The sequence below is a fragment of the Corvus kubaryi genome, unplaced genomic scaffold, assembly GCF_017639235.1.
Source record: "Corvus kubaryi isolate FWS band 111438036 unplaced genomic scaffold, C.kubaryi_AGA036_p1.0 split1-65, whole genome shotgun sequence".
In the NCBI taxonomy this organism is placed as follows: domain Eukaryota; kingdom Metazoa; phylum Chordata; class Aves; order Passeriformes; family Corvidae; genus Corvus; species Corvus kubaryi.
Genome location: NW_024582080.1, coordinates 6,849,487 through 6,876,632, shown reverse-complemented (window position 1 = coordinate 6,876,632; position 27,146 = coordinate 6,849,487). Strand labels below are relative to the sequence as shown.

The following is a 27,146-nucleotide window of genomic DNA, read 5'->3' as shown; positions in this document are numbered from 1 at the left end:
CATTAAAACGTAGCATTTGGACTTCATTAGTAGCCAGTCTATGTAGTGTTAGTCTATCAAAACATGCTACATCAAACCTGTGTGGAACAGGTTATACAATAGATAAATTTTAGGATTTTACCCTTTTTCATTATTTATTTTGTCCTTATCTTTTTGTGGTTCTAAGCTTTTCTTGGCTTAAATATTTTTTAAAAAATTTCTTTTTTAAAAAACGTTTCTCTGTGCATGATCTCACAGTTCTTCATTCCACTAAAGCTTTTGGAAAAAAACAATGGCAGAGGAAAACACACCACTTATGAAAAGTATCATGTATTTTACATAAATTTTAGTCATCTAAGACTCAGAATTGGACCAAGATTGAATTTTAGGCAATCTGATGTGTGTTGTGAGTGTATAAACTTTAAAATAAAGACAGAGTTAACTCACAAGACTATTATGTTGGGAAGACAAAGGCAGTTAAGGAATGCTTATATATGTAACTAAGGTTAATAATGACCCAATAAGGCAATCTGATTAAAACCTTTTTGAGTGTTTTCCCCTCACATCACCTTAAACATTTTTAGTGGGGCATTTGAGTTTCTGAATAAGAAAGAAATGTTTGTATTTATAACACACTTTTCTAGGATATGTCAAGAGTCCCAAGAATTTCAGAACACAGCTTGAGAAGAGCCGTGCCTCAAAAATAAAACATTGAATACCCATGTAAATTCTCCCTATTAGGAATGCCACTATAGCAAAGCAATTGTAAAGAGTTGGATAAAATTGGGAACTCTGATAAACACATATGTGAATGTAACACCACACAGCATCAAAAATCCTTTATGAAAAGAATTGCAAAAGCTTTCCTTAGAGGAATTAAGTTATCATTTTCTCTCTTTCCAAAAGAAGAATCAAACCTTTGTGCAGTATCTTAAATTTTTCTATTATTTGTGCAGTGTCAGTAAAACATTAAGGCCATTACACCCTTGTGCCAGTGAGATTAAACTGCCCAGTAACCTCTGCCTTGTGGTGCTGCATGTTCTTCTGATATGTTGCCAGCATGAAGGGAATGGCCATCCTGAGCCTCCTCACCTCCCTGCAACTGATGCTGAGATCAAAGTGAAACTGGTACACAGGATTTCCACATGTGTCTGGTAAAAGGTATATTAGAAAGAAAAGTCATTAAATGGGGGAAAGGGAGAGAAGTATCACTCATCTGTTCTTGTTTTCCTTCTCCCTTCCCTCAGGGTAAAGCCCAAGCACTGCAAAGCTTTAAATAAGCCACTTAATCATAAGGGATTAATCACTTGCCCCACCATTAACTGGTATGAAATAGTTAACACTGCAGAAATCTGAAAAAAAAATCCACTCCAGATTCGTCTGTTCTCACTGCAGACTTTTTATGAAGGTTCATTAGAGGAAAATTAGAGCAGCACCTTCTAGAGAGGTACCTGAACATGTGGGAACCCATCAGGACCAGAAAAGCTTTTTTTTGTAGATTCAGGACTAGTTCTTCTGACAGAATTATACTTCAAATGTCTCTACAAACTTTCCTCTGATTAAGATAAGCTGTCTGCTATGCCATCTTACTGATTTTGCAATAGAAGTCCATATCTTTTATGGTGCTAGAACCATCATTTCCATTTCAGTAATAATATAAGCAAGCAGTAGTCTGTTAATAAAACTTAACCTTTGACGAAACCACTCGAGTGGTACCAACACAGAAGTACTCCTCTACACCTCAAACATAGTTTTGAAGTTTGGTATTCCTTAGCTCTAGGAAAAGGGAAGGGAATAGCAACAGCAGGAATGTCTAATGGATCAGCAGAAGTGAAGAACAGGCAGCTCAAAGCAGCCAGTAACAGCGATCTGCATTTTGATAACCCAGTTATCAAATGGGTTATATACAGTCAATACAGTCAATGCAGAAAATTGGGCACTACTGTACTGTGGGAAGCTGCACACAACTGTAGTGGAGCTCCTGCCCCTGGCTGTGAGAAGACCCACAGAAGGGTGATGATAAAAACACCAACTAGAAGAAAAAGACTTGCCTTGGACAGGATTAGCTAGCCCTAGAAAGCACCAGTCCTCTCATCTGTACTCCCTCTTCAGTACCTCCAGAGGCACAAATTTCTCTTCTCTCCTTTAGGTTTTGTTGTTCCAGACAAAATACTGCTGTGTAGCCACAAAAAAACCTTACTAAAAAAACCAAACCAAAACACTTTTGCATTTAGTGACGCTGATCTTTAAGCATCTAGTGCCCCATGCTTATACATGGGATCTGTGCTTCCATGCATCAGCAGAGTTAACACCCCTGAGAATATGCTCCCAAGAAAAATTCTTCCCACAGCATTTCAGGTGCCTAATATTTCCTAGTGTAATTTGATGTTTAACACAGAGCCTCCTCCCCTGCACCAAGTACATAAAAAAATCTTCTCCAATAGACTACAGAGATTTACTTGAGAGGAAATCTTAGTTTTTAAAATCTTTACCAAGGTCTAACCAGAGCCACTCAAATGGGCCGAAAAACCTCATTATTTCAGTTTAGTCTATAACAAAAAGCAGAGCCTGGCCCAAGTATTCAACCAGGTTTTAACACCTTACTCAACTGTGGATTATCATTTCTAAACTATAGGGTTCTGTGTTACAATCACTGTCCTATGCCCTAATATTTGTGAAGTTTCCAGGTTCTTTCAGGTGTCTACAACCCTTGGGCCAAAGAAAAGAAAGAGGCATAACTCACTAAGGGGCTGAGTTACATCCATCTCACTGCACAACTGTTTCTGTGCAAAGTATGAGAGTTTTAAGCATGTTTGTGACTCTCCTGTGCAGGAACACAAAGCAATGGCCTGCCAAACTGTGAGGAGGGCAACACTTAGAGCAGAAGCACTGAAAACAGTTAAACTCAAGAGGTCAGCAGATACCGGTAAAATGAACTTTATTTCAAAGCTCATTAAAAAGCTTCACAATAACACTAACAGAATTAGCATTTCCTTCATTTTATGTACCCCACATGAAAAATGTATTGTTTAGCAAGAGATGAAACGTAAGCGTTTCTGCATGCTACTAACACATTTCACCATCTCATTACCTGATAAGTACTTTGGACTGCAACAATCAAAAGCCTTAGGACAGAGGATTTCTTCTGGAAAGTCCTTATGAAGGGGACAGACACTGGCTTTTTCTGACATACCCAATTAGATGTCCAGACAAAAGAAAACTACCTTGGCATCTACAAATGCCTACGAGTGTTTCGATTACAACCTTTTGAAGGAGCAGTACATTTCAAAGCAAGGGCTTCTTTTCATCTTTAGTGATGCAAATGGTTAAATACTGCACAGAAGCTTAGTATGAACTCACAATTCCACAGGAATCTGAAAGTTACCAAGGCAATTTTCCTTTTAGGATAGTCATGACCAACACTATTACTATTCTTCCTCCCACAACATAACATATCCCAGACAAGTCTTAAGAAAAAAAATATAAATAGCTTCCAAAACAATGCGTTCCCACCCCTATCACATATGACAGCCAAAACATCTTCTGTCATGGGATGAAATAATTTGCTGCAAGTGCAGTGGCTTAGTCCAGGTCCATGTTAATGGTGTTTTGATCACTTGGATGACATTCGCCATTTTGTTGAGGCATTTCAGAATTCTTGTCATCTTCTCCCATGTCTTCAGTTTTATAATCACTCTGTTCACTTAATGGGTTTTCCTCCTTAGGAGAGTCAACTTTTGGTTTTGGTTGTGTCACAACAGGCTCACAGACATTGTTTAACTCCTAAAAGAAATGGAAAAGATGTGGGCAAAATATACATTAAGCAGTCACCAGCTTCCCTAGCACAAAAAGCCCCGCGTCCAAAAGACTGCTTGAAATTGGCTTCTGCATTTGTTCCCCTGACTCCAAACTGGCAAGTACTTACTGTACCCTGAAATAAATTAATTGGTATACTTTCTGATGTTCTGGGGGCAAAGTTCAACTAAGTATTTTGGATTTCACACTGGTTTTTTCAATACTATTTTGTCTCTCAGTAAAACACTGAAAAACAGCCTGAGTTTTTAAGGTGACTAAAGAAAAAATAATGAGCTCCACAGAACTAGTGGAGCTAGTATAGTATACTAGTATATAGTATAGTATACTAGTATAGTATACTCTAGTATACTAGAGCTCCTCTGCTTTCTGCTGAATCTCCTTCTCTCCATACTGTCTACCTTTCGAGAACACTAGAGCAGCAAAATGAAACTGGGGGAGACAAAGGACATGCTACCAGTCTACTTTTAGCACCAACTTCAAAGGTAGTTTCTTATGATACTTACCTGTAGCTTTGCCTTAATTTCACTTGAATGCACAGCTGGATCCTGATCTAAGCTCTTCTTAGCCTGTGCACTCACAGCATTATTCATCCACTCTACCACTTCACTAACACACTTCTCTACTTTCATCATTTCCATCTCATCAATATGGATGTATTTCTCATCCTGTCCAAACACAAGCATTTTGTATTAGTTAATAATGTCAAGTGTTAATAATGTCATCAAGTCATGCCAGCAAGACTATCTCAATTATTTATAACTTGTAAATCTTTTCCAATGGTCAAACTAAATAGAAGTTAGCCACAAGGGAGATCCATTACAGCAAGAGACAACAGGAAATACAGATGCCAATATAAAGCTTCCTTTGCTAAAATAAACAAGAAATCTGGTTCACAGAAGGCATAGAAGCTTCACAAAAAGGTCATGCATTAAAATTTAATATTCTTAACAAGGCTGATAAAAAATATTCCCTCCCATTCTGGAGGGGCTACCCAGGCCCAATGTAGATTGAACAGTGAGATTCTGATGTACAGAGAAAGGATCAGAGTTTTCAACTTTAGCATTCCCTACAGTGCTACAGTTACACAATTAACTGATATCAGGAGAAGAACCTGCCCAGCAACACAACTGATGAATCCATATTTAGAATACTTAAATACAACCAAGTTTTAAATATACTATTTTCAATGATGCTAGTCATTTTAAGTATAACACTACTAATGACTTCACTTAATAGTTTTGTAATCTGTAGCTGTGAGGACATAATTGTTTCTGACTCAAGTCTCAGACTGGATTAGTTTGAGTGTTGTGAGCTGTCCTATTAAAATTCTTTAAGTTGAAACCCAAGGAACAAATTTTCAGACAGGAATGCTTCTCAAAAAAGGAATCTACAAATACCAATTAAAAAAACCAAACAAAACCACCAAAACACACACACCAAAAAAAAAAACACCACAGAAAAAACAAGCCCCAAACACACACATATAATAAAATTGTGTTTTTACTTTATCTACAAGTAGGTTTTACACTAATGCTTCTCACCATACAATAATTCTTGTCCCTGAAAGAACTGGAAGAGGAGCACATTTCTAAAAAACAGTCAGATCAGTTCTAAAAAGGTCAAGAATCAGACCACAAGCCTAAACTCTTTATAAGAATGTCCTCTTTAGCCTGAAAACATCCAAAATTATCAAGCAACTGAAGATACGACACACTGTGTGAGATTTTTTGAGTTCTGGGAAACATTTGTGGTGTTAAATTTGTGACCTACATAGCAGTAGATTGCAGCTCATCTGAAAGTGAATTTGAAGCCCCTCCAGCCAATGAGCTCACTGAAACACTGTGGTTAAAAAAAAGGGCACTTACTTTATTCCTGAATTCCCCAGCTATTGTAGCATAGTACTGGAGCCTGTGTCCCAATTCTTGTAACAGCCTTGGTCGTTCCTCTGCTTCTTGATAGCGCATTTCAATTGGAGTACCTAATTTCTAGAAAAAGCAATTTCTATATGGTTATGTGATTCATTAATGTTGTTTAGCACAGTAGTTTGGAAATTTTGCTTTTTGGGCATATTGACAGACCTACCTTTAAATCCTCTAATTTTTCTACATACACCTGCTTTGCTTCATCCTCACCCTCTTCATACAGCCAGCCTTCTGTCTCTGCTAGAAGGGCAGAGAATCCCTGCAGATCCTGTGTGTCAATATAATTCAACACATCAAACATCAAAATACACACCAATCGACTAGGTTTGTCTTGAAGTAACAGGACAGTGGTAAATACACATATTATAATCATTAGCCTCCTATATAAAAATTTAATTTCTACTGCAGCTTTTGCCTAATTAAGTTACTTAAACCATGCCTGCTTCTGGACTGAGAAACACACATCTACAGCATAGGTAGCATTTATAGCCTTTTGTCCTCAATTAGGCCAATGCTTGGGGTGCAGCTCTAATTCATGGTTTTGATTATGCATAAAGCAACACAGCTTGCCCTTCCAGTCACCAGCTTTAACTGGAAACAAAACTTTACTCCATTTGTGACAGAACTTCTTTTTGGGGATATGTATCTGAAAAGTCTAAACCTAGTTCTGGGTTAGGGGCTGCCATCCTTCAAATGAAGTTCTGATTTTGCAGCTATGTCCAGGGTGGCTTTGAGAACACTTGACCAAGGTATACAACACAGATATTTGGTATCAGTATTTTCACAGAAGTTCCTGAAACCATAACCTACCTTTTCACAAACAAACTTTTCATATGGTCCAGACAACTTATCCCTGAACTCATATACGTATTCCTCCACTGCATTCTTTGCATCATTTCTTTCTTTCTCCAGTTTATCTTGCATAATCATCTTTCCCTGTATACCACAGAAAACACTTTAATTAAGAAATACTGATGGTTCAAACAGCATTCTGCAAAGCACAGCTCCTGTAAAATCTCCCAGAGGCCTTGCTTCACCTAACTGCTGAAATTCTCATTATTATACAGTAGGCTCATCTGAAGAAACAGGTTGCACTTCTCTGGATTGCAACAGCTTAAACAAATCTGTGATGTCATTCCACAGATCAGTGCTCTGATACTAATTGCTATAAAGGACACATCAATCTTTCTGATAAGCATTTGTCAATCACGTGTTAGAAGGCAGACAGTATATTAGCTCACTGTTAATTAAGCCCACACTCCAGTGTGACAGTACAAGAACAGAGGTTGCCTTGAAAAGCACGTAAATAGTTAATAACTGCACACAAGAAAGTCTAAACCACACTAACTCACCTCTGTTTCAATATACATATTGAGGAGATCTTTTCCTAACTGCCAAACCAAGTTAGCTTCAATGGGTAGTTCCACATTCTTCACTTTTATCTTGGGTTTTTTAGCTTCTGGGGGCTGATCACCTTTCTTCTCATTTGTCTGAGTTAGAAAGAAGAAAAATAAGATAATTTTCCTGACTTCTTTCTGATGAAGTATCACTGTGATGAAAGATACATTCAGAGAAAGAACACACAAAGGTTGTTCCATGTTCTTTTAGAATCTTCAAAATATACTCATGAGGCACTTTCCTTTTGGGGATTCCACCTCCTATCCTAGTCTCTGAGCTACAGCAAGGACATTTCACAGATATATGGTGTGTTTGCAGATTTTCCAGAAGTGTCCATCTAACGTAGCAGTTCACTAATGATGCTGACAGTGATTAAGATTTTAACCCGAAGTATTTTTCATCTCATACAGATGAAAGAACCAAACCACTAGCAATAACATGCAGGCAAATGTTTCACATCGATTATTTCCTCTTAGGTTTATGAATTCCTGATCCAAACTTCCCTCAGCAGGCCTAATAAGCTTGGCCTCTAACTGCTGTTCACATTGAAATGTCTGCAACCCAAATAAACTAGATGTACAGCCCTGCAAGAAGTGAGGGAAGTGGTAGAGAACAACTTCTTGCAGGAATCCTTTTGCCAACTCTCTACAAAAGCCATCACAAGATTTAGACATTATTTTTCACAATAGTAAAGATGTGAAAATGAAAAAGGTTCCAACACCAAGTTCCTTACTTCTCCTGAAATATGTTACCATTTTAAAAGCCACCATTATATAGCATAACATTTTCAACAGAGTTAAAGGGTCACTCACTTTCTTGACATCTGGGATTTTGTTTTCTTCAGAGGGAGGTTCTGATGAAGGGGGAGACTGTGACGTTTGCTGACCATCAGTTTGTACCTGGGACTGTGTTCCAGCCTCACTGTTCTCTTGCTGGATATTTTTCTGAAATGAAAGCCCAGGCACAAAGGATGTAGAAGGCATGTGCACTTGCATTTAGGTATAGGGCACTTCACTTCTGACGCACATACAGTACAAAGTGCCCTACAAAGCATTCTGTGCACACGCAGAAACACATACGCTTCAGCTATGGAGATACAGACTGGGAGCAAGTTCAGAAGGACTTCATGAAAATGTTACCAGTGCCAGCTTGCTGCACAATACTTGTGTGCATGTGTGCACATTACCACTTCCTCTTACAAAAAGGGGCTTTTAATTTATTGAGTCATAACTTTTCAGCCTTTTCCCCCTCAAAAAACTATTAAAACATCAAGTAGACTATAACAATGTGCGTTATTCCCCAGTGTTCCCCTCTCCTTCAATGCTGTAGAAAACAATTCAGCTTTCTCTTTCACAAAAAGTTTCAAAAAACTTTACTAATACAAAGGATTACATACAAATCCTTCCAACACAAAGCACATGGATGACTAACAATCCAAATCAAGTTTTCCTGTTTGGAACAGTTGGATAACTATGGCAGCTGTAAGCAATCCCACCCTCAAACAACCCACCTGCTGCTATTTGGCACTTTGCACAGTAACTGATTTTGAAATCCACACACTTTCAAGATAGCACAAATCGTCTCCTGTTCTTGGTAAAGACATTTCCTGGCGGCTACACACATATTAAAATTAATCTCCTTTTGCTTCCTTAGGTGAAGGTATTTTTCTTCCACAGCACGTAACAGCAGAACATACTTTCATCAGTAAGAACATTCACACACAAGAAAAGTCAACTTACATCACTTAAGTTTTCAATAGGCCTCTGGTCCTGAGATTCCACTTCAGTCTCAACACTGACATCTTCACACTCTTCACTTTTAACTGGTTCTACCATAGATGCAGTGGACACACTGAAAATGCCATGAGTATTGACACGGACTTTCACTTTGACTTTAGACTTCTCTCCATCTTTCTGGGCTGCCACATTCTGGATAACATACCTACCTAAAACCAAAAGAATCAAAACTCACACAGTGGAATTAAGTAGGTAATATTACAGAGCCAGGAAAACATCTCCCTTTTTCATAGACAAATTGTTTTCTAAATATTTGATGAAGCCTCTGTGCTAATCTCATGGTCCCCCAAATTAAATCAGTACTACCAGAAAAAAAACCCCAACAAAACCAAAGTACACTGCTTTTCAGCCAACTTCATCTTATGAATCAAATAGTAGGTTCTCCTGACACCACTAATACAGAGTAAATACAAAATTGGTGCTATCTGTGTTACTAGTGGGCTGAAAGGCTTAGCCTAATGCCAATGTTAAGTGGCGCCTTTCTAATAAAAGTTACTGCTCAACAGAAACAATATTTCTAGAGGCTTTCCTTACAGCTTCTAACATCCATGCAAGTCTGCCATTACCTTTTATTCTAGGGCAGAATCTAATTGTTCTGTAACTACTGTAATACTTGAAATAAGCATTGTGAAACTAATAGACAGACAATTAGTTCAACAGTAAATGAAGAATCAGATGTCCTTGACATTAACAGCAGACTTTTTTCCTTATGCACAGATTACCATAAGAGTGACCTGGAGACTACAATGCTCACTTAGCTGCAAAGTACAAGTTCCCCGATTTCACAGGCCAAATATACACATTTGCACGCACCATTCCCTCAGCAGCAGATCTAAACCACAAGTGTACAAGCTTTTAGCTGCCTATTTTATAGGCTAAGGAACGTAATCCTTTGTCTTGTAAGTACAATAATACTGGAGTTATGTGACCTGCTCTCCCTTTTGCCAGTCTCATCAGAACTATTAATTCACCCATTAGTCATACCAATAATTCTGTTCTGAGCAAAGAATTAATTGGCAACTGAGTTGAAACAAGTCTGATTTTCAGTTTGTTCTTACCAGTTTTCAGAACTGTTAAGTTTTAACTGTTAACAGCTTCTTGTTTGTTAAAGACATATAAATTGAACACTCACAAACCCCACCATCAGTCTTTATGGTAAGAGCTAACCACAAAAGGAAGTCTGATGTTTCTGTAACTACAAAATACTGTCATTGAATCATAGAATGGCCTGGGATGGAAGCACCCTTAAAGACTGAGTTCCAAATCCCCTGCTGTGGGCAGGAACACCTTTCATTAGACCAGGTTGCTCAGGGCCTCATCCAACTTAGCCTTGAATACCTCCAAGGATGGGGCACCCACAACTTCTTTGCAAAATCTGTTCCAGTGCCTCACCACCCCCACAGTAAAGAATTTGTTCCTAACATCTAATCTAAATCTATTCTCTTGCAGTTTTTAAAGCTATTTCCCCTTGTACTATCACTACTTGCACTTGTAGTAAGTCCCTAGTTTTTCAAAATACATGGAATGCAAACATACAACACTTAATTGCATGTCCAGAACTCAAGAACAATTATTTAACTGGCCTGTCTTTACCATTACCATCTTTTTCTAACTAACCATGTTGTAAGCTCTTTGTAAGTATCGACAATGTCAAGTGCTGCCATTTGTCAAAAACTATAAGAGAGCTGCTTAGAAATGTTACATAGACAAATCAATACTCTAGTCTTGTAGCTGCCACTATATATATATACTGTATCCATGATTAAAAGTTATTCAGCATTATGTCAATCCCAGAAGGTACAGGTAAGAACAATAACTAGTTATTCAAGACATGCTTTTTTTTTTAATATGAGGAGATATGTTTCAATTATTCCTAGCTTGCTTTAGTGATAAGCAGAAAAGAAGATAAAAAAAGTTACAAAGTTATCTTTAAGTTACCACATTTTAGTTGTGGGCAATCGTTTGTTTCTCCTCATTTAGCCAAAGCAACTTTATAAGCAAGAAAAATAAAAAATACCAGTTCAACTACCTCTGGAATGGGAAAATTCTGAGCCCTTCAGACACAAAAATCTGAATACATACATCATAACTATACTGCACCACAATACAGTTACTGTTTGTTCTCAAATCATTCTATTGGAGACACCACCATTTCCAGGACAATTACTTACCAATTTTTGACTCAGGATATGGGACTCCATTAGGATCAGAATAAAAAGCTTCTAGCTCAAATGGGCCTTTCCTATAGAATGTAAGTACCTTAGAGAAAGGTGCCGCATGATTTCTGCTGAAGACCTCATGAACTCTGTAATTAAGGGGAAAATATCACTTTTAGCAGTGTGTTTGAGCTGGAAGGTTTTGATACAGGGTTGGAACTCTTCAGAGAAACATCATGTTTTGACACATTTACCCTTCTGAACAATTCCAATAAAGATACTTCACTACTGTACGGCAAAAGGAAAAGGATTTACTGTTCTCTAGTGTAATGAGAAATTGTCCTTGTGTATTTTGAATCATAATTTGCACCCTTCCTCAGTCTCAAAGGGATAATTATAGCCCTGTTAATTCCTTGCTCATTTATGTTCCATGGCTCAGTTGAGAACCCTGACACCAGATTATTATTCATTCCTCGACACGACAGAAAGACAACCAGCTTTACTTCGTGTTCTAAGGCTTGTCCGCTATTATGCCAGGCCTGATTCTAATTTCCAACTAGGGTTTTGTCTTCTAACTGTGGAAGATCTCATCCAATAACCTAGATGTGAGAAAGTGAGAACTTTACCCAGAATGTGAACCCACAGGCTGCTTTCACAAGAGAGAGAACAACTAGGCCCTGCACCTCCATGGAAAACAGACAAGAAGAAAAAAGGCTGCACTACAAAGAACATGAAAAAAAGGTATGAACAGGTCCCTCTAGAACTATGATTTTTCCAAAAGTTGAACTTGGAGCTCCTTACATCTTAGACAGCAATTGCATTTCCCACAGGCATGGCACAGTTAGTAACAGATGTCAGTCGTAAGACACTGAAACTACAAGAAATTACCCGTACAAATGTTAAATTTTTGCTAGGTGTTAAATTCTTGCTTCTGACAGATAAATAGCACCCATATAAGCCCACAATATTTACACAATACATAACATTAATACTAAACCAAGAATCTCAAGACAGGTATTGGGAATACCTTGAACAAAAAAAAGAAAAGCCAAAAAGCAAAGTGGAATCAGGACCCAGCAATCGATCTAGTTAATTTTATATTCCTAATTCTGACAAACAGATAAAGGCAATGCAGGACAAGATACTGGTTGGTAGCTCATTTACTTACTTTTTAAAAATCTTTGTATTTATACATATGAGGAATCACAGTTAAAATTTCAACATGTCTTTACAATCTCCCCTGTCAACCACCTCTGGGGTACATGGCCTATGAGTTTTCTACATCAGAATGCCAAGATCCTGATTTAAATGCAAGCAAGAACATTGCCCTTGAATTATGAAGGTCAAAAGCTTCATAGAACCGTAGTCTGAGCTACCTACCCTTCAGTGTCCTCTGCTTCTGTGTTCCACAGCAAAGATATTGGAAAAGGTGTAGCATCTGTCACAGAGAATTCTCTCACTTTAAAAGCTGGAGAAAGAATGGCACACTAAAAAGAAAAAAAACAACAAAAAACCAACAACAAAAAAACTTGCATTAAAGTTGGTTCATTCTTCTACTCCACTAGCCAAGACAACAAAAAATCCTTGAACAAGAAAACTGTGTTGACTTTATTAAGCAGAACTATTTCAATGCTTAATTTCAATGCAGTATCATAAGAGAACAGAAATCTCATACACAAGTGTTTATGTGCTGTGTTAGCAGGCCTTTTGTAGCTTGTGAACAAAGGTAACTCTCTAAGCAAATAGCAGGACTGTAAAGAATGGAAATATGGCACTGCTTAGTCCTAAAAGAAGTGGTGTTTATCTAAAGGGTCCTGCTTCTTTCCCTGAACACAACTGATTGCTGGCGATGGGAAGCTGTTAGTGAGATAAAGAAACAAGTCAAAGGACAGGGTGAAATAAGGCATGAAGTTAAAGGAGAAAAAGAAGAACACAGAATGAGAGGTTTGCTTGTAAAATACAGTTTACTAGTTGGAAACAGTAAAAATGGGAGGGAGACAGAATAAAGCCTGTTTCACATTGATGGCAAGTTGGATACCAGAAAATTAAAACTTGCAGGAGTTTGGGCTCTCCATAGATACTCCTCATACCTTGTTGAGTAAAAATATCTTTCAGCTTGACAACAACTTAAATTTTTGGCATTAAAGAACCCTAGATCATGTTCTTCTGAAGAAGAGAATGGACTGCTTACAGAATACACCCAGCATCATCGATAAAGTACTGCAACAGAGAAGACTGCTCTGGACTTTTTTAAACATCACAGTCCCATAAAAAGACCTAGTGAACATGTATGTTCCCTTGGGTACTTTAAAATGCACCACTTCTACAATTTTTCATAACTGCTTGACTAATTCTTCATGGAAGTGCTACCACGAAATATATCTTAACTTCATCAAGTGTTGCTAGTACTATACCTGCAGAGCACAGCCCCTAGCTATGGCTTCATCTGCATTCAGTGTTGTACTGACATCCTTGCCAAAGAATTTAGCAATCCTCTCTTTGACAGCAGGAATACGGGTTGCTCCTCCCACAATCTCTACAGCATTTACATCTTCCACTTTCAGTTGTGTTTGTTCCATTAATGAAAGCAGAGGCATCTCTATCCTTTGCAGCAGGTCAGCACACAATTCTTCAAATTGTGACCTAAGAAAAAAATGGAATTAACTAAAGAATGCCTGTCCCACCAGAATCGTGCCTGGTATTTGTTTCCAAACCAATGCTGACCAGGTTTGTTAACTACACTGCAAAGAGACTTAAAGCTAAACTCCTGTGAGTAGGGCAAAGAGACAACCTTAGACAAGGCAGTACACAAACAGCTGCTTACAGATTTTCCTAGGCCACTATCAACATAGTTAAATAAGATAAAGGTTTTGTTTGGGCAGCTGCTATATATTTGCCTCTCAGCAGAGGTTACAGATAAGAAATCAGAAAGCACTGACACTTCCTTTATAATGAAAAGCTGTTGCCTAAATACTGGAAGAAAAAGAACCTGTCACTCTTAGCAGTGTGCAAGAGACAGAGACTTCATTTACACTTGGACCATAATCATGTCATCTCCCATAAGCACTGTTTCTGCCCCCCATTTCCCTACCAATATCCACAGTACAGTAAAAACAGAAAAAAAGAAACAAAGCTTCAATTGTTGCTGTCTCAAGAGCAGTATGGGATTTAGGTTACCTAAAATATGCAGAAGGCCTAAATATGCAGCCAGCCCTCTGGTTTGCATGCATCAATCCATGGTTTTAAGAATGTATCATTCTACAAAAAGAATCCAAGCTTCTTATGCATGCTTTATTGCACTGAAACATTACTCAAGTAGCTGAACAATACATTTCACAGCCTTAGCTATTCTAGCATTACAAAAATGCCACAGCTATTCAGCACTTACACTTAACTTTAGCACATTAAGTTTCTTTCATACACAGAAAAACTTGTTTCAAAATATGTTTAAAAAATATGGCCATCAAAGCAAATGCCTGTCTTGAACAGAACTCACCTGTTCATTTTTCCAGATACATCAGTATCATTCATGAAACACTCAATATTTAGGGGAATGTCTGTGCTATTTGAACTCATTAGTTTCTTCAGTTTCTCACACTCCTGATACAGACGAAGAAGAGCCCGAACTTTGGTTTTCGGATCTAGTTTGTATTTTGATTTTATTTCTGCACAAAAGTAATCTACCAGCTTCCCATCAAAGTTTCTCCCACCGAGGAAAGGGTCAAATTCTGTGCCAAGTACCTGGTTTGAAAGAACAATTATTAAGTCTTACACTCAAAATCAAAGGCAATAGCAGTCTTCCAATATCAGCAAGCCCTTGCCTCAATAAAACGTTGGGGACACATCAGTCTATCTTCCAATGCACAACCACACCAACCAAAAATTGCTCTTCACTTTTAAGGAGGAAATAAGACTAAGTAACTAAGTGACAATCCTAAATATTCAAAATTTTGATCCATACACACATTCATTTAGATTAAACAAACTGAATTACAGCACTTGTATTATATATATCTTACATTTGTGTATTGCAAGAAATGTACAGCCTGTTTGAAACAATTCTAATGAAGTGAAAGACACTGGTGAAAACCTTCAACTTTTGACTTATTGCCACTTTCTATACATTATTTCAGAATTTAAAAAACAAGGCAGATTGGCAGGCTACTGGATTCTAATCGCTTATAAACCCTTTTATTCCCATTTAATCTTACTACCTTCAGTTTACTCTTGTTGAATGCACAGGCTGACACTTGAAATGCAGAATGCCCCATATCAACAAATACAACTATCCGTGGCTTCTCTTCAGGAGCTGGAAGGTCTTGTTTATAAATTCCATAATTCAGAGCCACTGCAAAAGAAGTGTCAGGTATTATCTGCACAGTCTATGGTTTCCAATGGCATACCATTACATCCCTGTGAACATTAAGCTATAAGATCAAAAGCATCAAGACAAATCCAGACATACACCTACGCAAGGTATATTACCTTCATGGAAGCTTTATTCCATTAATATAAGCTATAAGATCTCAGAAGCAGAACATACTCCCTTAGTCATGTAATATGCTCCCTAAGCATTTGTTCGGGGGTTTTTTGGGTTGTTTGGGTTTTTTTGTTTTTTTGGTTTTTTGCCTTGCAAAGTAATCAAAGGCATAGAACATCTTAACAACAAAACCCAAATCCAATTTTGTATTTCCAATGAGTATCTCCCAGGCAGGAAGGTTCTGTCTGAGAGTTGTAGAAATGATGAGCAGAGCCATGTGTGTGTTTAAAACCCTGACTATACTGAAAAAGCCTTGGAAGCTATGAGGTGTTGATGTTTAATCAAGGAACTTCCTTTAAGGGTGCCTAAATCCTGCAGCTGTACATCTGGGCAGTACACTAAATGAACAAGTAGTCCAGGCACATGCAGTGACTCCTAAGTAAGTTCTCAGGGAGATAATTATCACTGGAGCTTGATCTTATCTACCCCTTCACACAGAAGACATTAAATCAAGAAAAGAGCAGAAAGTTTTTCAAATATTCATGTCTCATGTTTGCCTTTTCAAGTCAGCCCTTTTTCTTAGTGTAATTAAATGCACCCTCTACCCCACCTGTCATTTGCAGGAACTGCTATTTTATCCTACTTACCTGCTGTCATGTCATTCATTAATCTAAGGCAATTTAGGCCAACAATCTGAGCTGCATCTAGAAGGGACCTCCTTTCAGCATCTGTGAAAAATGATGGAACCTGAAGAAAGTAGGTGAGAATACAAAGTTATTTCCAGAAAATGAGACATTATACTATTTTAAAGTATTAATTTAAAAATTGTATCTATTCCTCCTCTTTGAAGAAGATGCTTACTGCAAGCCTCTAAAATGCAGCTACCATACTGAATTGACACTTAAAATATTTATTCAATCAGAGATAGAATTAAATGTGCATCAGCTAGTTTACATGAGCACACACTAGCAAGAAAGAAACAAATGAGTTATTTGTATACAAATGCTAATAACATTAAGTGCTGGCCCAAAATGTGAAACTGGGTATTACGAAGACAGTGACATGGAATACCCTAATCAGAACTAGCAGGTGTACTCCTGTCCAAGAAAGTAAAGAGGGAACTAAAAATGTACAGCAATACTACAGTTATGAGAGATGCAAAGAAATAAGGGATAACAAATGAAGAGAATCTATTTTGGCAGAAATTACTTTGGGCAAAAAGTGCTAAGAAATTCTGAAGGAATACGCTGTGGAAAATTTTCTGCACATGTCTAGCACTGATGTTGGACAGTGCCTCCTGATGTCCCCAGGGACACATGAAGAACTAGCTTTCCAGGTATCAACTGGAGAATCAACATTTCTAATAATAACAAGAGCTAAATATGCCTAGATGCAACATGAGACAGACTTGTTCAGAGTCATTGAGAACAGAGAGGCAGGTGTTATTTTATACTCAGGGCTTTGCAATGGAATGACTGCTCTTGATCTGAGGTCATTTTCTGTACAATCATAACACTGAAAAAAGCAAAACAAAGTTGCTGAAAGAATGGACATAAACAGGACAAACTAAAATTTTCAGCTGCCAGACAGCAAATTTTGATAAACAAAGGAAATTGTTTATCAAAGTTGTTACCAAATTGTTTAAAATTCAAGAAAAAACACAAACATATGTATTTACTTTAATGAATAATTAGTACAAAGTTAGTCAGGGTCTGGAATATGGAAGTAGCCCTGGGATTTCTTTAAGACAAAAGCTCTAAAGCTAGTTAGGATTAATCCCTTTGTAAGTGCTTAGCAGAGTTCTTTTCCACCCTGCATGAATAGAAACAAAATGCCCTTGATAGCTGAAGTTAAAAGACAATGCTCCTGTGCACTACAGTTACTTACAGAAATAACACAGTCTGTTACTGGTTTTTTCAGGTTACTCTCTGCAGTCTCCTTTAATTTAGTCAACAGCATAGCTGAAATCTGTTCCACACTGAAGATGTGCTCCTCATCCATGTACATGACCTGGATAGAATAGGTGAAATAATTCCATCAGTTCAATTGGAGGAAAAATTACATACATTTAATGTTTTTTGATACACTGCTGGCTAATCTCTATGAATTATGACATGCTTCATTATTTCATTATAGAACTTCACTTTACAATTTAATTTCCCAATTGAGTGTTTATAGAAGCAATAATTCCATTCTCACAGTCTTAAAACAGCAAGAACTGTATCAACTCCATAGATTAAGGAAATGGCTAGGAAAGGGCCAAAAGTGACACAAGTTTAAAATGTGGCACACCATTAAGTAAAAATAGCCATCAATTTTCAAACTGCTGCCAAATGCAAAAAATGTCCAGACCTACTTGCTGTCTATTTTCCCTTGGCATTTTTATCCTTCTGGTCAAATATGTGAGGAGTCTCTGAAAGGAAGAACTGTTCAACAACAGTTCATCTGTGCACATAAAACAACCAAGAGCTCAAGATAAAGCTCAGCAAAAAGTTTATTTATTGCTCTCTTACCAAAAATTGTTCTTGAATCACCATTTTTAATGTGCAATAGAATACATGACAATGATGAAGTGAAATAACATGTTACAACTGATACTTGAAAGTAGCGCTTGTCTTTTATTCACTCAGTACAATTTGGGGGAAAATTAAGCATTTTGGTTTTAATAGAAAAGTTGTTCCCTGAACCTCCCAGTCTTACTGAATGTTACTGAATCAATTATTAAAGCTTTTGAACCACAGTTAACTAGAAATAAATACTAATTCATTCTCCAAGCAGTCTAATAAAAATAGGAAAAATACCACATAGTAGTGAACTCCCAACACTAGACTCCTACACACACTGATTAAAGGAAACCAAAAATTTCTGTCTGAATTTATCTGTTAACCTCACAAGTCACAAACAGCAAAAGAAAAATAACCTCTTTTTTTGTAAAGCTTGACTACCTTTCCAGTCAATATTCTTTCTAGTGTAGCTAATTCTGTGATTTATTCACTACTTAGGACTGATCTACAGTGAAGTTTTGAGGGACCAGTTCAAGCTAAGGTCTTCATTAGTGAAGCTACCCTGTTATGCCAGCAAGACTTCATTATCAGAACTGTATATATTTCTGTAAATGGACAATGTTATTAACTGTACCTATTCTAGGAAAAGCTGACATTGTAGCAGTGAAGTCCTTGATGCAAGCAACAGCCAAACCTGCAGTGTGGTAGGAGCTGGTTTTGAACACCTCTTCACAAGTAACTTACTTCAGGCAGGCCACTAAAGACACACTTGCCCGTCATTTATGGCAATTATCCTAAAGAAGAGTTCTGACTATTTTCTAAAGCATTTGTAACCACCTGCTGCAATGCATTCCACACAAAAGTGACAGAAAGTCATACTTTGAAGTAAAACCATATGACCTTGTAATTATCTTAGCAGTTTTTCTGCTGGTGTGTTTGAGCTGGATATGCAATTTACCAACAGGGAAACTTTTTATTATTCGTAAATGAACCTTAATTTGATAGTTAACATCCACTATTTAAAGATGAAGCTGTCTATTCATAGACAAGCTCTTCTTTAACAGAAAGATTAAAACGACCCACCTTTAGGGTAGTTAAAAGAAACCCATATTTTCATGACTAGGTGCTGAAATGCAAGACTTCAGATTTAGCTATACAACCCAGAAAGATACACTGCAGATTTACCTTTACTCCAACTCCACCATTCTTCATGGGAACTAAATCATAGCTCAACTTTTCTTTTTCCTTCTGAACAAAAGGATCATTAAATGCACGGCCATGGAACCTCTTGAAGTTAGATACAGTGTTGTGGGCATGAGTAATTTGCTGTAAAGAAATACAGGATAGTTAGAAAACCACTCTTAATCAGCCCGCAATGTTCAGTGCTGTTCTGTATGTCCCCAAGCACAGGTCAAATTTTCAGACAACTGCTAACTCCCTTGTCACAGCTCTTTCTTTTAACGCTGGTAATTACTGCCTGGTACTTTTTATCAGCTCATTAATAAGTTAGACCATTACTTATTAAGGATTATAAAAGTATCTCTGAAACCTTGACAGAACTGGGTGAACAATAACATGACCAACAGAGCCTACTACTTTAGTCAACTAATTTAGAATCATAGAATCATTTAAGTTGGAAAACACCTTTCAGATAGAGTCCAGCTATTTACCTAACACAGCCAAGTCCACCAATGTTCCCAAAAGCCACATCCACACACCTTTTAAATATCCCCCAGGACAGTGACTCCACCACTTCTCTGGGCAGCCTGTTCAAATGTTTACAAATCTTTTGGTGAAAATTTTTTTTCCTAATAGCCAATCTAAACCTCCCCTGGTAAAACTTGTGCTCCTTTCAGGTATTATAGATAGTGATAAGGGCACACTTGAGCTTCCACTTCTCCAGGCTAAAAAATCCTAGCTCCTTCAGCTGCTCTTCATAGGGCAGGCAGTCCAGATCCTTCCCCCCCTCCACTGCTCTTCAATGGACACACTCCAGCACCTCAATGTCCTTGTAGTGAGGGGCCCAAAACTGAACACAGGATTGGAGGTGTGGCCTCACCAGTGCTGCGTACAAGGGGACAATCCCTGCCCTGGTCCTGCTGGCCGCACTATTGCTGATACAGGCCAGGATGCCACTGGCCTTCTTGGCCACCTGGGCACACTGTGGATCGTGTTCAGCCACTGTTAAACAGCACTCCCAGGTCTTTTTCCACCAGGAAGCTTCCCAGCCACTCTGCCCCCAGCTTGTACGTGAGGTTGTTGTGACTCAAGGGCAGGACCCAGAACTTGTTGAACCTCATACAATGGGCCTCAACCCTTCAATCCAACCTGTCCAGATCCTTCTGTAGAGCCATCCTACCCTCCAGCAGATCAGCACTCCTGCTCAGCCTGGCATCACCTCCAAACTGACTGAAGGCGCACTCGATCCCCTTTTCCAGGTCATTGATTAAAATATCACATAGGGCTGGCCCCCAGTACTGAGCCTTGGGGAACACCACTGGTAAGGGGCTGCCACCTGGATTTAACTACATTCACTATCACTCTCTGGGCCTGGCTATCCAGCCAGTCTTTAACCAGTTAGGAGTACACTCCAGTTGTGCCAGCCATGCCACCACATCTCCACAATGGCAACTGTGTCAGTTTTACTGCTGTGCAGTAGTGTCCAGCTTCTCCTCTTTATTGCCCATGTTGCAGGCACTGATGTACATGCACTTCGGTTGGGCTATTCATCCTGCCACTTTCTTGCGGGGAGAAGCCCCAGTTTCTACGTGACCATTCTCAGGAGCTCCCATGGTTAACATCAATAATAACCTTTGTGTCACTGCTGCCACATGGATCTCCATCCCATCTCCACTGAGGCAGCAGAGAGAAGGACCTCACTAGAACACTCTCTCAAATACTGCTGTTGTACCCCCCAGGCTTATCTCTAGCAAACTTGGTTGTATCCCTTTCCCCCTCCAAATCTAGTTTAAAGCTCTCAGTGACCCCTGCTAGCTCCTGTGCAAAGATCCTTTTCCCCCCACTGAGACAGGTGTACCCTGCCTGTTGCTAGCAGTCCTGCTGTCATGTAAACTGACCCATGATCAAAGTCCCCAAATTCTGCCAGTGGCACCAGGCTCAGAGGCAGGTATTGCTCTGCTGGCTCCTTCTGTTTCCTCCCTCATTTCCTGCAACTGGAAGGATAGAGAACACATGATAGTATTATTTGTGCTCCTGATCCATTAAGCAGTCATTCCAAGGCCCTGAAATCTCTCCTGATTGCCCTTGGACTACCTGGTGCAACCTCATCACTGCCAACCTGAGAAACCAATAATGGATAATTATCTGAGAGCCATACCAGGGTAGGAACTTAGACCTCCGAGAGGCAGCAGACTTCCCCAAGAAGTGGTTCCAGCCAGCATATTGAGCCTTCTGCTCCCTTCCAAAGGGAGTCTCCTATGGCAGTGACCTGTCTTTTTTTCTTCATGGAAGCAGTTTTGACATAGGCCAACTTAATCTTGGTGACAGCCCCATGCAAGATGAACCACCATCCTCACTATTACTCAGTTCTACTTGCAGAGCCTTGTACCCCTTATGCCAGGACACTTGGGGAAGTGGGGTAGTCACAGAGGAGATGTGCCTGCTGTGTTGGCCAGGAACTTGGCACCATTGCTCCCTATCCCTCCAAGTCACTGTGTTCCAGCAGGTGGAGAGAAGAGGAAGGAATCCTCTGTATCATGTGTCGTGCCTGCCTCCCAGGTGCATCCCAGGGAAGGCAGGGTGTAGTCCCGCTGTATCATCTCTCTCTCTCTCACACTCCATGATAGTTCTCAACCTGCTCACCTCCCCCCAGAGCTCTGTCACTAAGTGGAAGAGCTCCTCTACTCGGGCACACTCCCACAGCTGTGTTCACAGCTGCCACCCCACACTGGCAGCGTGTTCCCGGCAGAGCTGTCTGGGCAGCTGTGCCAGCCATGCTGACTGCGGAGCTGAGCGGGGCCGTGGCTTTCTGCCAGGTGGACACCACTGCTCCCTGGTCGGGCTGGCACTGCCGCAGCACCCTTCCTGCAAACTGCTGTGCCACACCCTGGTCACCAGCGCTCCCTAAGGGCTTATTTTATATGTGGGGGAAACCAGTGTTGTTGCTCCTCACCCCACCCAGCCATGAGCTACTGCCACTGCAGTAGCAGCTCTTGTCTCCCCGTGACATTCCCGCAGTTTAGGAAACCCCCCCGTGCACTGCACTGGAGCACTCTGCCGCTGATTGTGCTGGCAGCCAGAGCCACTCACCTTACAACTGAGTGACAGAACTTAGACCAAATTGAAATGATTAAAGATTGCAACTACATGTGAAGCTGGTTTCTCTGTAAACTGGCCCTCCAACCCAAGCCACACTACCTCCACTTTAAACATCATTACATTAAGCGCAAACAAATGCTCTTCTAGTTACTAAAGGTCAAGCTTAAGTGTCCCCATACATTTCAAGACTTACTTTTTCCTCCCTGAGCTACTTTGAAACCACTTCATTTCCTTGTTCACATTCATCTAGCAGCAACTCAAATTCTTGCACTAGACCAAAGAAGAATACAGTGCACAGACAACTTGGAACTTTTTTTGATAACAACATCACCTTGAAGTGTATGCTAAACTACACTGCAAGCTCCCCAGTGCAAACCAGTGACGTAGAGAAGCCTTCATTATCAGAAATGCAAAGCACAACAGAAACCAGACAACTAGAGCAGCCTAAGAGACAATGCAAGTATCTCAGAGTAGAATTAATCCTATTTTATTAGAGAGAAATTATAAAAGTGTGTTATTATCTACAGGATAGATTTAGGCAGGCACCAACAGACTGCATGATAGCAACTCAAATGCTGAGCATATCAAGAAAGATTTCTAACATTCACTACCCTCAAAGAAAAGCATCAATTCCTTGTTGCATATAAAATTTTCCACCACAAAATGGAAGAATTTGAGCTACATCTTGTATTAGAAAACTACTCAACTAGGACAGGTCTCCTGCAGAAAAGCTCTCCGACAAAAAAGGAGGCCATGCTCCCACTAACAAACAGTAACTTTCAGACAGCTGTGTCTGTGGAAAGATGTCACACTTGGACTCCCTAGTGAGAATCATCCTTGGTTTATTCTAATCACCAAAAAGTGCTCAGCAATTAATAGTACGAGCACAAGTTAGCACAGGCCAAAAATCATGCCAGGAACTATTTCAGTACTTTAATGTGATCGAGTAGTTAGGTTCCTGTGTCCAAGATTGTTTCCCAGCATGGTTTCATTTATTTGTATAGCCACAACTTCAGAGTACTTGAATGTTACGTATTTCACAGCTGTACGGCTGAAGAATGTAGCAGCAGGAATTATTACCATGTAGTGGGCAGAGAAGCGCAAACACTCGAAGCTTTTATAGCCTAATTTAGCATTAACCTCAAAGCCTTTTCTAAGAGAACAATCTTAAGATATTTTTAGAGTAATTGTATGCCATTAGGTCTGTAGCATGTTTTAATATCTTCCTGCTTAGTCACAATTAAGAAAGCTGAGAATTATGGTCTGTTAACTAACATACTGTTCTCATCTCCAGTGCTAGCACACTTACCTAAAGGTAACAGAAATTCTCAGTAAATTTGCTCCAGCAGCAATTTCTCAAATGTTGAAGAGAGCACCTTTGAGTAATTTGAGCTCTCTCACACAATCCCATTGCAGAAGTCACCAGTCAAAACCTTTTTCTTATCATTTTGTGTGACTTTGTTTGTTTGCTTTTTTTTTAATGAAAAGGATCATTGTACTCTTTGATTTAAGTAGCTACTACAACCTAGGACACCAAAAAAGTAACTCTCAGTTGTCCATGTCAGGAAACTTCCACATTTACAAAAGAAACACAACTCACATCTCAGGTCATCAGTCAAACTGGACCACTTACAACTAGAGAAATAAATGATCTGTCATCTTTTATCATTTTAAGTATCACATTCTCTTCTCCTGGCAAAAATACTTAGCTTCAACTGCTAGGAGAGCCAGGCATGAAAGACTCAATATAGTCACATCATACAGGTCAGTTTGAAAGTAACTAAAGTCACAGGTGTTCATCACTGCAAATGCATATTTGTAAATGCAATCTAAGAATCCACTTTCAGCTTACTTCATGCTTTCCAGCATTTACTGGAACAATCTAACAATACTGAAACATGCTGGAGAGTACATAGGATTCAGATCATTTGCCATTTTGAGTAACAACTCATTTTTGCACACTAATGAATCATAGTAGTTTCTGACTTGCAACAATGTCAGCAGTCAACTCGGCAATGCTAAGACGAAATTTAAGGAAAAAACACAAACATATGTATTTACTTCATTACTGCAAATGTTAATCTGTAACTGAATGTGCATGTGCTTGTGAACATGTAAACTATTCATACTGCCTCGGCTATTCAAAATTAAGAGGAGAGCTATTACAGTGGAATAAAGTCTCCTTTAGTGCTCTCTCCATGGAAACCCTCTGCAGTCCTTTTACTACATGAGAGAGATGCACAGGCCAGTGGAGGCTGCATGCTTGATCTCCCAGCAGCAGTTATGTAACAATGTACAATACCTAAGGATTTATTTAACCATTACATTTCGATATTCTGAGACTTGTTGGAATTAAGTTCTCCTCCTAAACTGAAAATACTACTTTAACAAAGAAAACATTCAATCTTTCAGAGCACCTCAATCAAAAAAAAAAAAAAATCCAAAATAAGGACTTGCACCTTCAAAACCAGAGGTATTTAATTTACAGCAAATCCAAAGGTAGTAAGGTACCCTAAATAGCTTTAACAACCTGAGCCAAACCTCTCCCCTTACATCTAATTTTAAAAAATGATACACAGCATTTGAAATGTTTTCCTTCAAGTACAAGGAAAATCCTATATAAAATCATTAGGAAAAGAAACCTAATGACCTTAACTTGTCAGAAAAGGGACACATTCAACTGGAAAATATTACATTTATGAAAGAGAGAGCAGTAGCATTCTAGCAAAAACATCCTACATTTCTCTGAAGAAAGCATGGCAGCATAGTGCAGCATTTCTAAAATAAAAGGCTCAACAAGAAACTGAAGCTGTTCAGCTTCAACTACACCTAGCCAACTCTCTTTACACCCACTGGTACTTCAACAGTTTGCTGCAGGAAATGACCTACCTGGTTTTTAGCTGCAACACCAATAGCTCTGTTTTTGGATCCAAATGAAACCACCGACCTGGAAAGAACAACAGGCTAATTAACCCGGTCCTGACAACGAAAACGACTAAGAACTGTCACGGATTCATTTCCTACTACTGCAAATAAAACACCAAAGTCTTTCCGTCAAAGTGTCATTCTTTCAGTTTGCAGTAAAAAAACTACAGGAAGACTTTTATCCATCTTAAAGCCTTGGCTCAAATCCAGGACTTTTCACAATGGCTTATCCAAACGGTAAAACAGAATGATCGCAATTCAGAGCTCAAGCCAGACTACACCCTACCCGTCTGTGCCTGGCTGCTTCTAACTTGTTAACTAACTCCTGCTTTGAGCCAGAGGCTTTCTCCACCTGACCTCTGACTAAAGGAGAGCTGCCCTGGAGCAGTTGGCAGAGTCCATCCCACCGCAGCGTGAGTCGGAGAGTGTTCTCCCCGTGTCCCACTTAACCGGGACTGCCCCCACGGGGATTCGCGCGGCCGCCACCGGCGCTCCCCGCCCGCCGCACCGCGACCCGAGCAGACTCCGCACAGCCCTCCATCTCCGGGCACTCCCGCGGAACGCGCTCCGGCTCCGGGCCGGGGGGAGCAGGGACAGAGAACGGCTCGGGACCGGGACGCTGGGGAACAGAGAGGGTCGGGACCGGGAAGCAAGGGGCTGGAGGGTGGTACACAGGGGAACAGAGCGGGTCGGGACCTGGGGGGGGGCAGGATGGCCAGGAGGTATAGGGGGACACAGCGGGTCGGGGCGGGAAGGGGGAGCACGCGGGCACGCAGCGGATCGGGGGGCACACAGGGGGCTGCCGCCCGGCCCCGCCACCCTGTACCTGCCCCCCGGCACACCTCGGGGACCCGTACGGAGGCGGCGAGTGCCGGGAAATGCGCTGGCCCCACAGAGCGGGAACCCCCCACACCCCACCGCGAAACTTCCAGCACCTTCCTCCACGGCGGGCGCTCCGCCGGGCATGGACCGGCCCTCGCCCGCGCCCCGCGCCCCTCACTCACGGCGTGCACCGGTCGCTGAACTCGTTGGCGACGGTCTCGATGCCGCCGGCCCGCGCCACAGCGATGTAGCAGCTCTGGAAGCCCAAATCAAAGCCCACCACGGCCATGGCCCCGGCGCCAGAGGGAGGCCCCCGCTCTGCCCGGCTCGCTCCCGGTGCTGCTGCGGCCGCCGGTCCTCGTAGCGTGCGCGGGCGGGCGGACGGGGAGGGGACCCAGCGGCGCCGCCGCCGCTTTAAATATGACAATGAGGCGAAGTTTCCAGAAACTGCGGCAGCCACTCACCGGCTCCACGTGCGGCTTCCGCTTCCGCCCTCGGCCGCCTTCTCGAACAGTTCCCGCCAATCGGCGGCGCGGGACGCGGTGACGTCAGGCGTTCCCATGGCGACCGCGGACGCCGCCAGCCCCGCGAGGGGCGGGGCGGGGCCAGGCGGGCAGGGGCGGGGCCGCGCGGAGGAGGCGGTGGGGGCCGGGAAAGGCGGAGGCTCCTGCTGCCTGGAATGTGCGGGAGAACGGGAGATGAGCGGCTCTCCGCGGCAATGCCCCTACCTTAATACACTGGGAAACATCTCTAGGGCCGATTGTCACGTTGTTGTAAGTGTCTCCCCTCTGTGCTGCCAGACTAAATATGTTAATTCTACAGATCACTTGTTCTCTGCAGAGGGCTTTTGTCTCAGGGTGCCACAACTCACTATATCATGTATGTCCTATTGCCTCCTAGCTGTCTAGCTCTAGCTTTTTGTGCAGGACCCCATCCCTGCTAGAAGAAGCCTTAACCTTCTGCATTCCGTATGGAGGTATGGTGGGTTCACAGATCCTGATTTCAGTTGCCAGCGGTACATCCATCACAGAATCGATTAGGCTGACCTAAAGGGACCTTTGAGATAATTG

General features: G+C 40.6%; 1 protein-coding gene across 2 annotated transcripts; it reads right to left on the bottom strand.

Annotated features, from left to right (window-relative positions):
- Positions 1–2,900: 2,900 nt before the first annotated feature.
- On the bottom strand, positions 2,901–26,517 carry HSPH1 (heat shock protein family H (Hsp110) member 1). Of its 2 annotated transcripts, XM_042014167.1 has the most exons (18): positions 26,259–26,517; positions 25,219–25,276; positions 19,237–19,377; positions 17,435–17,557; positions 16,195–16,294; positions 15,282–15,415; positions 14,564–14,808; positions 13,482–13,710; positions 12,448–12,554; positions 11,083–11,216; positions 8,855–9,060; positions 7,928–8,059; positions 7,070–7,207; positions 6,528–6,653; positions 5,878–5,985; positions 5,661–5,780; positions 4,299–4,460; positions 2,901–3,762 (listed from the first exon to the last, which is right to left on the bottom strand). In XM_042014167.1, the coding sequence occupies exons 1-18, from the start codon at positions 26,363–26,365 to the stop codon at positions 3,562–3,564; spliced, it is 2,571 nt and encodes an 856-aa protein (XP_041870101.1). In that variant the 5' UTR covers positions 26,366–26,517; the 3' UTR covers positions 2,901–3,561. The 2 variants fall into 2 exon arrangements, with proteins under 2 accessions (XP_041870101.1, XP_041870102.1); XM_042014168.1 differs by lacking the exon at positions 7,928–8,059.
- Between the last annotated feature and the right edge of the window lie 629 nt (positions 26,518–27,146).